The sequence below is a fragment of the Notothenia rossii genome, assembly GCF_949606895.1.
Source record: "Notothenia rossii genome assembly, contig: scaffold_72, whole genome shotgun sequence".
NCBI lineage: Eukaryota > Metazoa > Chordata > Actinopteri > Perciformes > Nototheniidae > Notothenia > Notothenia rossii.
This window is the reverse complement of record NW_027639908.1, coordinates 90,001-103,783: the sequence shown is the minus strand read 5'-3', so window position 1 is coordinate 103,783 and position 13,783 is coordinate 90,001. Positions and strand designations below refer to the sequence as shown.

At 42.0% G+C, this 13,783-nt stretch overlaps 2 protein-coding genes across 2 annotated transcripts in view; one reads left to right on the top strand and one right to left on the bottom strand.

Moving 5' to 3' along the window:
- Positions 1-2,559: 2,559 nt before the first annotated feature.
- Positions 2,560-4,644, bottom strand: LOC307027260 (E3 ubiquitin-protein ligase SH3RF1-like; the record flags this gene model as incomplete). Its single annotated transcript, XM_079695471.1, has 3 exons — positions 2,560-2,787; positions 3,308-3,583; positions 4,621-4,644. The coding sequence occupies 3 exons, from the start codon at positions 4,642-4,644 to the stop codon at positions 2,650-2,652; spliced, it is 438 nt and encodes a 145-aa protein (XP_079551597.1). The 3' UTR covers positions 2,560-2,649.
- Positions 4,645-10,272: 5,628 nt separating this feature from the next.
- Positions 10,273-13,783, top strand: part of LOC307027265 (palladin-like) — a 4,088-nt gene continuing 577 nt past the window's right edge. Inside the window, exons 1-4 of the mRNA XM_079695474.1 lie at positions 10,273-10,509; positions 10,836-11,001; positions 11,613-11,746; positions 12,245-13,783. The exon at positions 12,245-13,783 is cut by the window's right edge and continues 577 nt beyond it. Of these exons, the coding sequence (XP_079551600.1) occupies positions 10,377-10,509; positions 10,836-11,001; positions 11,613-11,746; positions 12,245-12,405 (594 nt within the window). The 5' untranslated portion in view covers positions 10,273-10,376 and the 3' untranslated portion in view covers positions 12,406-13,783. The remainder of the gene's footprint in view (positions 10,510-10,835; positions 11,002-11,612; positions 11,747-12,244) is intronic.

Sequence of the window (13,783 nt, the reverse complement as noted above, 5' to 3'; positions counted from 1 at the left end):
CTCAAGTACAAGTACACACATCCTGTACTCAAGTACAAGTACACACATCCTTTACTCAAGTAGAAGTACACACATCCTTTACTCAAGTATAAGTAAACACATCCTTTACTCAAGTAGAAGTACACACCTCCTTTAATCAAGTAGAAGTACACACATCCTTTACTCAAGTATAAGTACACACATCCTTTACTCAAGTACAAGTACACACATCCTTTACTCAAGTACAAGTACACACATCCTTTACTCAAGTACAAGTACACACATCCTTTACTCAAGTACAAGTACACACATCCTTTACTCAAGTACAAGTACACACATCCTTTACTCAAGTACAAGTACACACATCCTTTACTCAAGTACAAGTACACACACATCCTTTACTCAAGTACAAGTACACACATCCTTTACTCAAGTAGAAATACACACATCCTTTACTCAAGTAGAAGTACACACATCCTTTACTCAAGTAGAAATACACACATCCTTTACTCAAGTAGAAGTACACACATCCTTTACTCAAGTAGAAGTAAAGAAGTATGGGCTTCGAAATGAAATTGTCTTGAGGCAATAAGATCATTGTTATGGTGCTCTCTGATATCCATGTAAAGGCTGCGCACATGGAGCCGTCGCTACAGCCAGGGTTCATGACCTCCATCAGATGAACCCTCTCAATACGAGCCGGACGTCAATCACCCTCAGGACTCATTTAACATCAACACACACTTCACTCATATCACTGAGAGAGCTGTGATCTGTGTTATCATGGACTCATGCATTAATAATGAGCTCTAACTCACAGGACGCCGTTCAGAGGACGAGCAACGGAGACACTACCCAGGGTCCTCTAGGAAGACATGGCACGAGTGCTGTGGCTCTGATCGTCTTTATATATGAAGATAACATGACCCCGTATACAAGATGTCTCCTGACCTAAACAACAACGTGACCTAAACAACAACGTGATCTAAACAACAACGTGACGTAAACAACAACCTGACCTAAACAACAACCTGACGTAAACAACAACGTGACCTAAACAACAACGTGACCTAAACAACAATGTGACCTAAACAACAACGTGACGTAAACAAGATGTCTTATGACGTAAACAACAACGTGACGTAAACAACAACGTGACGTAAACAAGATGTCTCATGACGTAAACAACGTGACGTAAACAACAACGTGACGTAAACAAGATGTCTCATGACGTAAACAACAACGTGACCTAAACAACAACGTGACGTAAACAAGATGTCTCCTGACGTAAACAACAACGTGACGTAAACAACAATGTGACGTAAACCACAACGTGACCTAAACAACAACGTGACCTAAACAACGTGACGTAAACAAGATGTCTCCTGACGTAAACAACAACGTGACGTAAACAACAACGTGACGTAAACAACAACGTGACGTAAACAACAACATGACGTAAACAAGATGTCTCATGACGTAAACAACAACGTGACGTAAACAAGATGTCTCCTGACGTAAACAACAACGTGACCTAAACAACAACGTGACCTAAACAAGATGTCTCCTGATGTAAACAACAACGTGACCTAAACAACAACGTGACCTAAACAACAACGTGACCTAAACAACAACGTGACGTAAACAACAAGGTGACGTAAACAACAACTTGACCCAAACAACTTGACGTAAACAAGATGTCTCCTGACGTAAACAAGATGTCTCCTGACGTAAACAACAACGTGACGTAAACAACAACGTGACGTAAACAACAACGTGACGTAAACAACAACGTGACGTAAACAACAACGTGACGTAAACAACAACATGACGTAAACAAGATGTCTCATGACGTAAACAACAACGTGACGTAAACAAGATGTCTCCTGACGTAAACAACAACGTGACCTAAACAACAACGTGACCTAAACAAGATGTCTCCTGATGTAAACAACAACGTGACCTAAACAACAACGTGACCTAAACAACAACGTGACCTAAACAACAACGTGACCTAAACAACAACGTGACGTAAACAACAAGGTGACGTAAACAACAACTTGACCCAAACAACTTGACGTAAACAAGATGTCTCCTGACGTAAACAAGATGTCTCCTGACGTAAACAACAACGTGACGTAAACAACAACGTGACGTAAACAACAACGTGACGTAAACAAGATGTCTCCTGACGTAAACAACAACGTGACGTAAACAACAACGTGACGTCGTAGCTCCGTAAAAGCTGTCTCTGCGTCTGACGCTCTGCTTGATTCTCAGATTTCTGGAGGAATCAAACCGTTTCTGAGGAACAGAAATGTTGTTTTCTGGCGTCACATTCTACGGGGAACATCTGCATTTTGGTTTGAGGGCGCGCGCTGAGAGGAAGAGAGTTCAGTCACTTCTAAACAAATGGACCATCCTGACCGTTTTCTCCAAGCTTTAGAAACAAAGAAGGTATAAACATGAAATAAAGAGTCTGTTGTTGCAGAGCACCAAAGACATGGCGAGTGGCTCCATGAACAGGAGCAGCTCTGCAGCACGGATCAGGAAGGCACTGTTTGAAGGGTCTTCATTGGGCTTCTGTATATCATTCTAATCCTGTGTGAATCTGTGCTGCTTTTCATTCTTACCCGGCTGCTGTTTAAACTCCTGGAGGTCCACCCTATCTTATTTATTCCACTCATGCTTGGTGACATTTAAAGAACTCACCTCAACATATGAGATGGGGAATATTCCAATTTTGTCTCCCAGCATGCCCTCTGCCCAGTTGTCGTCCACTCTGCGGATCACCGTCAGGACGTCGTCCTGCAGGGAGACAGAGGAGGAGGAAGCTCATTAAGAATCTGCAGACTAAGAGCTGCTGGAGCTGAGGGAGGAAGCACTGAGGTAATGAGGGGGGGAGGGGGGGGGGCTTCATTAAAGGGGCTTTCAGGAGGAAAACACAGGCTGGAAAACTGCTGAATCAGCAAGCTACTGTTTATTGCTCACATAGAGAAGGAGGGGAAGTACTCAGAATGTGTACTTGAGTAAAGGTACTCAGTGCAGCTAGTTTGAATGGCTTTGTATTCTGCAGGGTAGCTTTTGAATTCAAACCTTAGAGAAGGAGATCTCAGAGGAAGTGAGTCGTGTGAGTTTCACTTCAGCGCCTCACCTTAGAGAAGGAGATCTCAGAGGAAGTGAGTCGTGTGAGTTTCACTTCAGCGCCTCACCTTAGAGAAGGAGATCTCAGAGGAAGTGAGTCGTGTGAGTTTCACTTCAGCGCCTCACCTTAGAGAAGGAGATCTCAGAGGAAGTGAGTCGTGTGAGTTTCACTTCAGCGCCTCACCTTAGAGAAGGGCAGGCAGTCTTTGTCCGCCTCCTTGTCTTTCAGCTCGAAGTCGTACAGAGCCTTGCATTGAGGGGGGGGCAGCGGCAGCGGCTTGATGACCTGCACAAAGTTAGTGGGAAAGAAGCCGTGCACCCCCCCCATCTCTCCGTGGTACCAGTTCTCGTCCACCTGCCGGCGCAGGATGATGATGTCACCCTTGATGAACTTGAGGTCTCCTGGTTCCTTGCCATCGTAGTTGTAGAGCGCCTTGGCACAGGGCAGCTGGGGAACACCCTGGAACAGAGAGGGTAGAGGACATGAGGAACAGAGAGAGAACACGAGGAACAGAGAGAGGACACGAGGAACAGAGAGAGGACACGAGGAACAGAGAGAGGACACGAGGAACAGAGAGAGAACACGAGGAACAGAGAGAGGACACGAGGAACAGAGAGAGGACACGAGGAACAGAGAGAGGACACGGGGAACAGAGAGAGGACACGAGGAACAGAGAGAGGACACGAGGAACAGAGAGAGGACATGAGGAACAGAGAGAGGACATGAGGAACAGAGAGAGGACATGAGGAACAGAGAGAGGACATGAGGAACAGAGAGAGGACATGAGGAACAGAGAGAGGACATGAAGAACAGAGAGAGGACATGAGGAACAGAGTGAGAAGATGAGGAACAGAGAGAGGACATGAGGAACAGAGAGAGGACATGAGGAACAGAGAGAGGACATGAGGAACAGAGAGAGGACATGAGGAACAGAGAGAGGACATGAGGAACAGAGAGAGGACATGAGGAACAGAGAGAGGACATGAAGAACAGAGAGAGGACATGAGGAACAGAGAGAGGACATGAGGAACAGAGAGAGGACACGAGGAACAGAGAGGGTAGAGGACATGAGGAACAGAGAGAGGACATGAGGAACAGAGAGAGGACATGAGGAACAGAGAGAGGACATGAAGAACAGAGAGAGGACATGAGGAACAGAGAGAGGACATGAGGAACAGAGAGAGGACATGAGGAACAGAGAGAGGACATGAGGAACAGAGAGAGGACATGAGGAACAGAGAGAGGACATGAGGAACAGAGAGAGAAGATGAGGAACAGAGAGAGAAGATGAGGAACAGAGAGAGGACATGAGGAACAGAGAGAGGACATGAGGAACAGAGAGAGGACATGAGGAACAGAGAGGGTAGGTACGTCCTGTCCCCCTGGTCTGGAGGTCAATGGTTTCTGAATGTGTTTTTGCTGGTCCTGAAATCAGGTCTTTGGTTAGCTCGAGCTGAAGAGGTATCAGTTGATGATGAACTAAACGTTTGTCTGACACAGAGATTATCTTCTGAACACATGTTGGCACTGGAGGGGGAAGTTACCTGTTACGTTCAGTGCATGTTAACGGTCTGCTACGACTCAGATCCCTGTGTTCTCTGAGAGCTCCTCTCTCACAGTTTTGAATTTAGGAAAACATCATTTGTTATATCCTCAATACAAACAAACAGGAAACAAGAGGGAGTGTGTGTAATGTGTCCAGTTTGTCCCTGGTAGTGAGAGTGTGTGTGTTCACAGTGTGTGTGTTCACAGTGTGTGTGTTCACAGTGTGTGTGTGTGTTCACAGTGTGTGTGTGTGTGTGTGTGTGTGTGTGTGTGTGTGTGTGTGTGTGTGTGTGTGTGTGTGTGTGTGTGTGTGTGTGTGTGTGTGTGTGTGTGTGTGTGTGTGTGTGTGTGTGTGTGTTCACAGTGTGTGTGTTCACAGTGAGTGTGTGTGTTCACAGTGTGTGTGTGTGTGTGTGTGTGTGTGTGTGTGTGTGTGTGTGTGTGTGTGTGTGTGTGTGTGTGTGTGTGTGTGTGTGTGTGTGTGTGTGTGTGTGTGTGTGTTCACAGTGTGTGAGGAACAGGCTCCGGCTCTTTATCCTGCAGAGGAACGTTCTGAAAGAGCCATTCAGAGGTCAGACAATCCTGGGAGAGGGCGAGCGAGCGAGAGAGAGAGAGAGAGAGAGAGTCGGCGAGCGAGCGAGAGAGAGAGAGAGCGAGGGCGAGCGAGCGAGAGAGAGAGAGAGAGGGCGAGCGAGCGAGAGAGAGAGAGAGAGAGAGAGAGAGAGGGGGCGAGCGAGCGAAAGAGAGAGAGAGAGAGATTAGCATCAATGTTCTCTATTCAGGGGGAGGTCCATGAGGAAGCCTCCAAAAAACAAAAAACCCTACCACCATTTATCAGAGTGCTGTCACTTCTCTGCAGTTTTTGCAACCTACAGAGAAGAGTAAAAGTAAAGAGGCTTTGAAATGTACTTCACTAAAAAGTACCCATAACTAACAGCTGTTTTAAAGAGTACCTGACCTCCCTTTATATTAATAGAACAATAATGTCATTGTTAGCTAATGAATGTTTCCATGCTGACCAACGGCAACATGACAACGTTTCCATTGGTCCCTCTTCTTTAGAGAAGACCAGGAAATGATGGATACACGGATCGTGTTCAAATCAATAGGCACGCAATGACTCTAAATAATAATGATCACGCCACCAAACACACATTCAGACTAAAGGAACCAGCCTGTTTGGAAAATGAGAGAAGTAGAAAGTACAGGTATTTGAGTTCAACATGTAAGAAGTAGAAAGTACAGGTATTTGAGTTCAACATGTAAGAAGTAGAAAGTACAGGTATTTGAGTTCAACATGTAAGAAGTAGAAAGTACAGGTATTTGAGTTCAACATGTAAGAAGTAGAAAGTACAGGTATTTGTGTTCAACATGTAAGAAGTAGAAAGTACAGGTATTTGAGTTCAACATGTAAGAAGTAGAAAGTACAGGTATTTGAGTTCAACATGTAAGAAGTAGAAAGTACAGGTATTTGTGTTCAACATGTAAGAAGTAGAAAGTACAGGTATTTGAGTTCAACATGTAAGAAGTAGAAAGTACAGGTATTTGAGTTCAACATGTAAGAAGTAGAAAGTACAGGTATTTGTGTTCAACATGTAAGAAGTAGAAAGTACAGGTATTTGGGTTCAACATGTAAGAAGTAGAAAGTACAGGTATTTGAGTTCAACATGTAAGAAGTAGAAAGTACAGGTATTTGTGTTCAACATGTAAGAAGTAGAAAGTACAGGTATTTGAGTTCAACATGTAAGAAGTAGAAAGTACAGGTATTTGTGTTCAACATGTAAGAAGTAGAAAGTACAGGTATTTGAGTTCAACATGTAAGAAGTAGAAAGTACAGGTATTTGAGTTCAACATGTAAGAAGTAGAAAGTACAGGTATTTGTGTTCAACATGTAAGAAGTAGAAAGTACAGGTATTAGTGTTCAACATGTGAGAAGTAGAAAGTACAGGTATTTGTGTTCAACATGTAAGAAGTAGAAAGTACAGGTATTTGAGTTCAACGTGTAAGAAGTAGAAAGTACAGGTATTTGAGTTCAACGTGTAAGAAGTAGAAAGTACAGGTATTTGTGTTCAACATGTGAGAAGTATAAAGTACAGGTATTTGTGTTCAACATGTAAGAAGTAGAAAGTACAGGTATTTGAGTTCAACATGTAAGAAGTAGAAAGTACAGGTATTTGAGTTCAACATGTAAGAAGTAGAAAGTACAGGTATTTGAGTTCAACATGTAAGAAGTAGAAAGTACAGGTATTTGAGTTCAACGTGTAAGAAGTAGAAAGTACAGGTATTTGTGTTCAACATGTGAGAAGTATAAAGTACAGGTATTTGTGTTCAACATGTAAGAAGTAGAAAGTACAGGTATTTGAGTTCAACATGTAAGAAGTAGAAAGTACAGGTATTTGTGTTCAACATGTGAGAAGTATAAAGTACAGGTATTTGTGTTCAACATGTAAGAAGTAGAAAGTACAGGTATTTGAGTTCAACATGTAAGAAGTAGAAAGTTCAGGTATTTGAGTTCAACATGTAAGAAGTAGAAAGTACATGTATTTGTGTTCAACATGTAAGAAGTAGAAAGTACAGGTATTTGTGTTCAACATGTAAGAAGTATAAAGTACAGGTATTTGTGTTCAACATGTAAGAAGTATAAAGTACAGGTATTTGTGTTCAACATGTAAGAAGTAGAAAGTACAGGTATTTGTGTTCAACATGTAAGAAGTATAAAGTACAGGTATTTGTGTTCAACATGTAAGAAGTAGAAAGTACAGGTATTTGAGTTCAACATGTGAGAAGTAGAAAGTTCAGGTATTTGTGTTCAACATGTAAGAAGTATAAAGTACAGGTATTTGTGTTCAACATGTAAGAAGTATAAAGTACAGGTATTTGTGTTCAACATGTAAGAAGTAGAAAGTACAGGTATTTGTGTTCAACATGTAAGAAGTATAAAGTACAGGTATTTGTGTTCAACATGTAAGAAGTAGAAAGTACAGGTATTTGAGTTCAACATGTAAGAAGTAGAAAGTTCAGGTATTTGTGTTCAACATGTAAGAAGTATAAAGTACAGGTATTTGTGTTCAACATGTAAGAAGTATAAAGTACAGGTATTTGTGTTCAACATGTAAGAAGTAGAAAGTACAGGTATTTGTGTTCAACATGTAAGAAGTAGAAAGTACAGGTATTTGAGTTCAACATGTGAGAAGTAGAAAGTACAGGTATTTGAGTTCAACATGTAAGAAGTAGAAAGTACAGGTATTTGAGTTCAACATGTAAGAAGTAGAAAGTACAGGTATTTGAGTTCAACATGTAAGAAGTAGAAAGTACAGGTATTTGAGTTCAACATGTAAGAAGTAGAAAGTTCAGGTATTTGAGTTCAACATGTAAGAAGTAGAAAGTTCAGGTATTTGTGTTCAACATGTATGAAGTAGAAAGTACAGGTATTAGGGTTCAACATGTAAGAAGTAGAAAGTACAGGTATTTGTGTTCAACATGTAAGAAGTAGAAAGTACAGGTATTTGTGTTCAACATGTAAGAAGTAGAAAGTACAGGTATTAGGGTTCAACATGTGAGAAGTAGAAAGTACAGGTATTAGGGTTCAACATGTGAGAAGTAGAAAGTACAGGTATTTGAGTTCAACATGTAAGAAGTAGAAAGTACAGGTATTAGGGTTCAACATGTGAGAAGTAGAAAGTACAGGTATTAGAGTTCAACATGTGAGAAGTAGAAAGTACAGGTATTAGAGTTCAACATGTGAGAAGTAGAAAGTACAGGTATTTGTGTTCAACATGTAAGAAGTAGAAAGTACAGGTATTAGGGTTCAACATGTGAGAAGTAGAAAGTACAGGTATTAGGGTTCAACATGTGAGAAGTAGAAAGTACAGGTATTAGGGTTCAACATGTAAGAAGTAGAAAGTACAGGTATTTTTTGTTCAACATGTAAGAAGTAGAAAGTACAGGTATTTGTGTTCAACATGTAAGAAGTAGAAAGTACAGGTATTTGTGTTCAACATGTAAGAAGTAGAAAGTACAGGTATTTGAGTTCAACATGTAAGAAGTAGAAAGTACAGGTATTTGTGTTCAACATGTAAGAAGTAGAAAGTACAGGTATTTGGGTTCAACATGTAAGAAGTAGAAAGTACAGGTATTTGTGTTCAACATGTAAGAAGTAGAAAGTACAGGTATTTGAGTTCAACATGTAAGAAGTAGAAAGTACAGGTATTTGGGTTCAACATGTAAGAAGTAGAAAGTACAGGTATTTGTGTTCAACTTGTAAGAAGTAGAAAGTACAGGTATTTGAGTTCAACATGTAAGAAGTAGAAAGTACAGGTATTTGTGTTCAACATGTAAGAAGTAGAAAGTACAGGTATTTGAGTTCAACATGTAAGAAGTAGAAAGTACAGGTATTTGAGTTCAACATGTAAGAAGTAGAAAGTACAGGTATTTGAGTTCTACATGTAAGAAGTAGAAAGTACAGGTATTTGAGTTCAACATGTGAGAAGTAGAAAGTACAGGTATTTGGGTTCAACATGTGAGAAGTAGAAAGTACAGGTATTTGAGTTCAACATGTAAGAAGTAGAAAGTACAGGTATTTGAGTTCAACATGTAAGAAGTAGAAAGTACAGGTATTTGAGTTCAACATGTGAGAAGTAGAAAGTACAGGTATTTGAGTTCAACATGTAAGAAGTAGAAAGTACAGGTATTTGAGTTCAAAATGTAAGAAGTAGAAAGTACAGGTATTTGAGTTCAACATGTGAGAAGTAGAAAGTACAGGTATTTGAGTTCAACATGTGAGAAGTAGAAAGTACAGGTATTTGAGTTCAACATGTGAGAAGTAGAAAGTACAGGTATTTGAGTTCAACATGTAAGAAGTAGAAAGTACAGGTATTTGAGTTCAACATGTGAGAAGTAGAAAGTACAGGTATTTGAGTTCAACATGTGAGAAGTAGAAAGTACAGGTATTTGTGTTCAACATGTAAGAAGTAGAAAGTACAGGTATTTGTGTTCAACATGTAAGAAGTAGAAAGTACAGGTATTTGAGTTTAACATGTAAGAAGTAGAAAGTACAGGTATTTGAGTTCAACATGTGAGAAGTAGAAAGTACAGGTATTTGAGTTCTACATGTAAGAAGTAGAAAGTACAGGTATTTGAGTTCAACATGTAAGAAGTAGAAAGTACAGGTATTTGAGTTCAACATGTAAGAAGTAGAAAGTACAGGTGTTTGTGTTCAACATGTAAGAAGTAGAAAGTACAGGTATTTGAGTTCAACATGTAAGAAGTAGAAAGTACAGGTATTTGAGTTCAACATGTAAGAAGTAGAAAGTACAGGTATTTGTGTTCAACATGTAAGAAGTAGAAAGTACAGGTATTTGTGTTCAACATGTAAGAAGTAGAAAGTACAGGTATTTGAGTTCAACATGTAAGAAGTAGAAAGTACAGGTATTTGTGTTCAACATGTAAGAAGTAGAAAGTACAGGTATTTGAGTTCAACATGTAAGAAGTAGAAAGTACAGGTATTTGTGTTCAACATGTAAGAAGTCAAATTAAAAAGTGGTCAGAAAAATAAGTAGTGGAGTAAAGTACTGATACCAGAAAATGTACAGTAACAAAGTATTTGTACTCCACTACTTCCCCCCCCCCTCAGGTGAGCGGGCTGCCGACCCCTGACCTCCTGTGGCAGCTGAATGGACAGACGATCCGCCCTGACTCCGCCCACAAGATGCTGGTGAGAGAGAATGGAGTCCACTCATTGGTTGTTGAGCCGGTGAGCAGCCGAGACGCCGGGATCTACACCTGCATCCCCTCCAACAGGGCGGGGCAGAACTCCTTCAACCTGGAGCTCATCGTGGCAGGTACACAGAGACACACACACACACACACACACACACACACAAACACACACGCAAAACTATCAAAAAGCAAAGTAAAAACAACAAAAAGAGACACATAACTGACAAAAACAAAACATTGCCAAAGATGATGCAAAACACCTGACGTGTGTGTGTGTGTGTGTGTGTGTGTGTGTGTGTGTGTGTGTGTGTGTGTGTGTGTGTGTGTGTGTGTGTGTGTGTGTGTGTGTGTGTGTGTGTGTGTGTGTGTGTGTGTGTGTGTGTGTGTGTGTGTGTGTGTGTGTGTGTGTGTGTACCGTGTCTCTAACCCCTGATTGGTCCTCTCTCAGCTCGTGAGATGCACAAAGCCCCCTCCTTCGTGGAGAAGCTCCAGAACACCGTGGTGAGCGAGGGTCACCCGGTGAGGATGGAGTGCCGAGTCAGCGGGGTGCCGGCCCCCCAGATCTTCTGGAAGAGGGAGAACGAGTCCATCACCCACAACACGGACAGAATCAGGTACACAACAACAACAACAGCAATACAGCTTCTCTTCATGCCTGTAGATAACTGCCGAATTTGATTCAATATTTTATTTCTTCTATTCCTTTGTAAATACTATGTAAATATAAAACAAGTGTTACAGATTGTTTACAGGAGTATTTCTCCCAGTTATTTTATTTAGATCCGTCAACAGACGGGAAGAAAGTGTTGTCTTTTTGCTCTGAGTGTTGTTCTCAGGTGTTTGTTGGTGTAGTACTCATTTCGGCCACAAGAGGCTGCACTTTACCCCGTGTTTTAAATATTGGAAAGCATGTTTCCTCACAGATTTATTTTCTCTATGCAAGCAGAAACACAATATACAGTACAGTATATTCTTCAAGTGTGGAACTTCTTAAAATGACCCTGTAAACACTTTCTTTAAAGTCATAAACATAAACAAAGAGGTTTAAACCCTGAAATCTATTTTAAAACACAGATCACCAAAAAGAAAGGAAGTCCTCGTCTGTGTTTCAGGGACTCTCCTGTTGACACCACTTTCATTTGCATTCCCCCCCCCACAAACAATGCACACTATACCCTGACCTCATCCCCTCCCGTTAAATGTGTGTGTCTCTATTATCTCCCAGCATGCACCAGGATAACTGCGGCTACCTGTGTATGATCATCCAGCCGGCGATGAAGGAGGACGCCGGCTGGTTCACCGTCTCCGCCAAGAACGAGGCGGGAATCATATCGAGCACCGCACGCCTCGACGTGAACAGTGAGACACACACTATTCATCATCGCTTCATTTGTTGATAGATATTTCTTTAATTCATACATTTGATCTACGGAGGACAGCTTTAGACCTCCGTAGATAACCACACACACACACACACACAAACACACACACACACACACACACACACACACACACACACACACACACACACACACACACACACACACACACACACACACACACACACACACAGCTGCTACATGCATGCAACACACACACACACACACACACACACACACACACACACACACACACACACACACACACACACACACACACACACACACACACACACACACACACACACACACACACACACACACGCCCTGCACCCAAAACGACATACCCTCTTTGAGTGTAAGTTCAAATAATTGTGCTTTATGTGAGATTTTTGTGTGTTGTTGTAGCAACTGAACAAAACTGTAAATAATAACCCCCTCTCTCTCCCCCCCTCTCCCCCCTCTCTCCCCCCCCCAGCCCAGTGGCAGCAGCCCCTCGCCCCCCGGATGAAGAAGGTCCGCCCCTCCAGCAGTTGCTACGCAGCTCTGACGGAGCGAGGACTCGATGTGAAGGCCGCCTTCTTCCCTGACTCCTCCCCCCTGCAGCCTGGGGGCCTGGTGGAGAGCGACGACCTGTAGACCCCCCACATACACCTGAGACCCCCCCCAAACACCTGAGACCCCCCCTGAAACCCCCACCCTGAAACACCTGAGAGAAAGACTCTTTATGACGGAGACGAGGGCCTCAGACTGAAGCTCTTCTTAACTTTTTATAGTTTTCACACATTATATCCCACAATGCATCAGCAGCAACCCCCTCCCAAGGCTTTGTTTATCCTCTGCACCTGAACGCACCACGAGGAGTTCATGTTCCACTGCCTCTCAGACTCTTCAGACTCCTCCTGAAAGACAGAGTGTGTGTTCTGGAGTGGGTGCACCTTCTCCCCCACAGTCTTTCTGGAAGCACAAACATAATGTGTGTGTGGATCGTCTCCTGCTAGAAACACGCTGGTGCAGCCTGACATACAGAGCACGACAGGAGGGTATCACACACACTTCAACATGTAAAGGATTCACACACAGCGTCAGTGTGTGTCAGACGTTGGGAGAGCAGCAGGAAGTTTCATTTAAAGGTACAGGAAGTTAGAGAAGGAGAGCTACGGCAGAGGGTGAGGGTCAAATGAGACACTGCAGGAGAATGTATAGAAAAGAACAGATCTCCCCGTGAAGCTTCATCACTGACGTGTGTGTGTGTGTGTGTGTGTGTGTGTGTGTGTGTGTGTGTGTGTGTGTGTGTGTGTGTGTGTGTGTGTGTGTGTGTGTGTGTGTGTGTGTGTGTGTGTGTGTGTGTGTGTGTGTGTGTGTGTGTGTGTGTGTGTGTGTGTGTGTGTGTGTGTGTGTGTGTGTGTGTGTGTGTGTGTGTGTGTGTGTGTGTGTGTGTGTGTGTGTGTGTGTGTGTGTGTGTGTGTGAAACTTGAACAAACATGTCCAACATTTTAGAGGAAAAAGGTTCAGATATTTCATGAAGTAAATTTGATTCAATTTGAAAATGCAAAAGGAGGAAAGTCTAATTAATTAAGAGGAAAGAATACGAGGGAACCTTTCAGAGCAAACATTTTTAATATTTTATGAAAAGAGTCTGAATAATTAAAGAAAGAAACGAGGAGTTAAGTTGATTATTTTTTGGGGAGAAACAGTTTAAAAAGTCTAAATAATGTTTTCTTAAAAACACTTCTCAAAAGTGAATAAAGCCCCTACCTGTTGAACACTCTGCAGGTGGATGGGGTCACATATTGAACACACAGATATCACCATGAAACTTCCCACCTTCATTTCTGACATAAACACAACTATCTTTTATATTACAAGTTTTCTGACAGGTTGTGTTTAAATATGCAAATGAGGCGTTATATAAGGGGAGTTTAGGAGAAGGCTGCAGACAGTTAGAGAAATAAACTCCTAAATGTGGATTTGAGACGTTCTCTTTCCACTCGTCTGAAAGAAGACGAGGCATGGG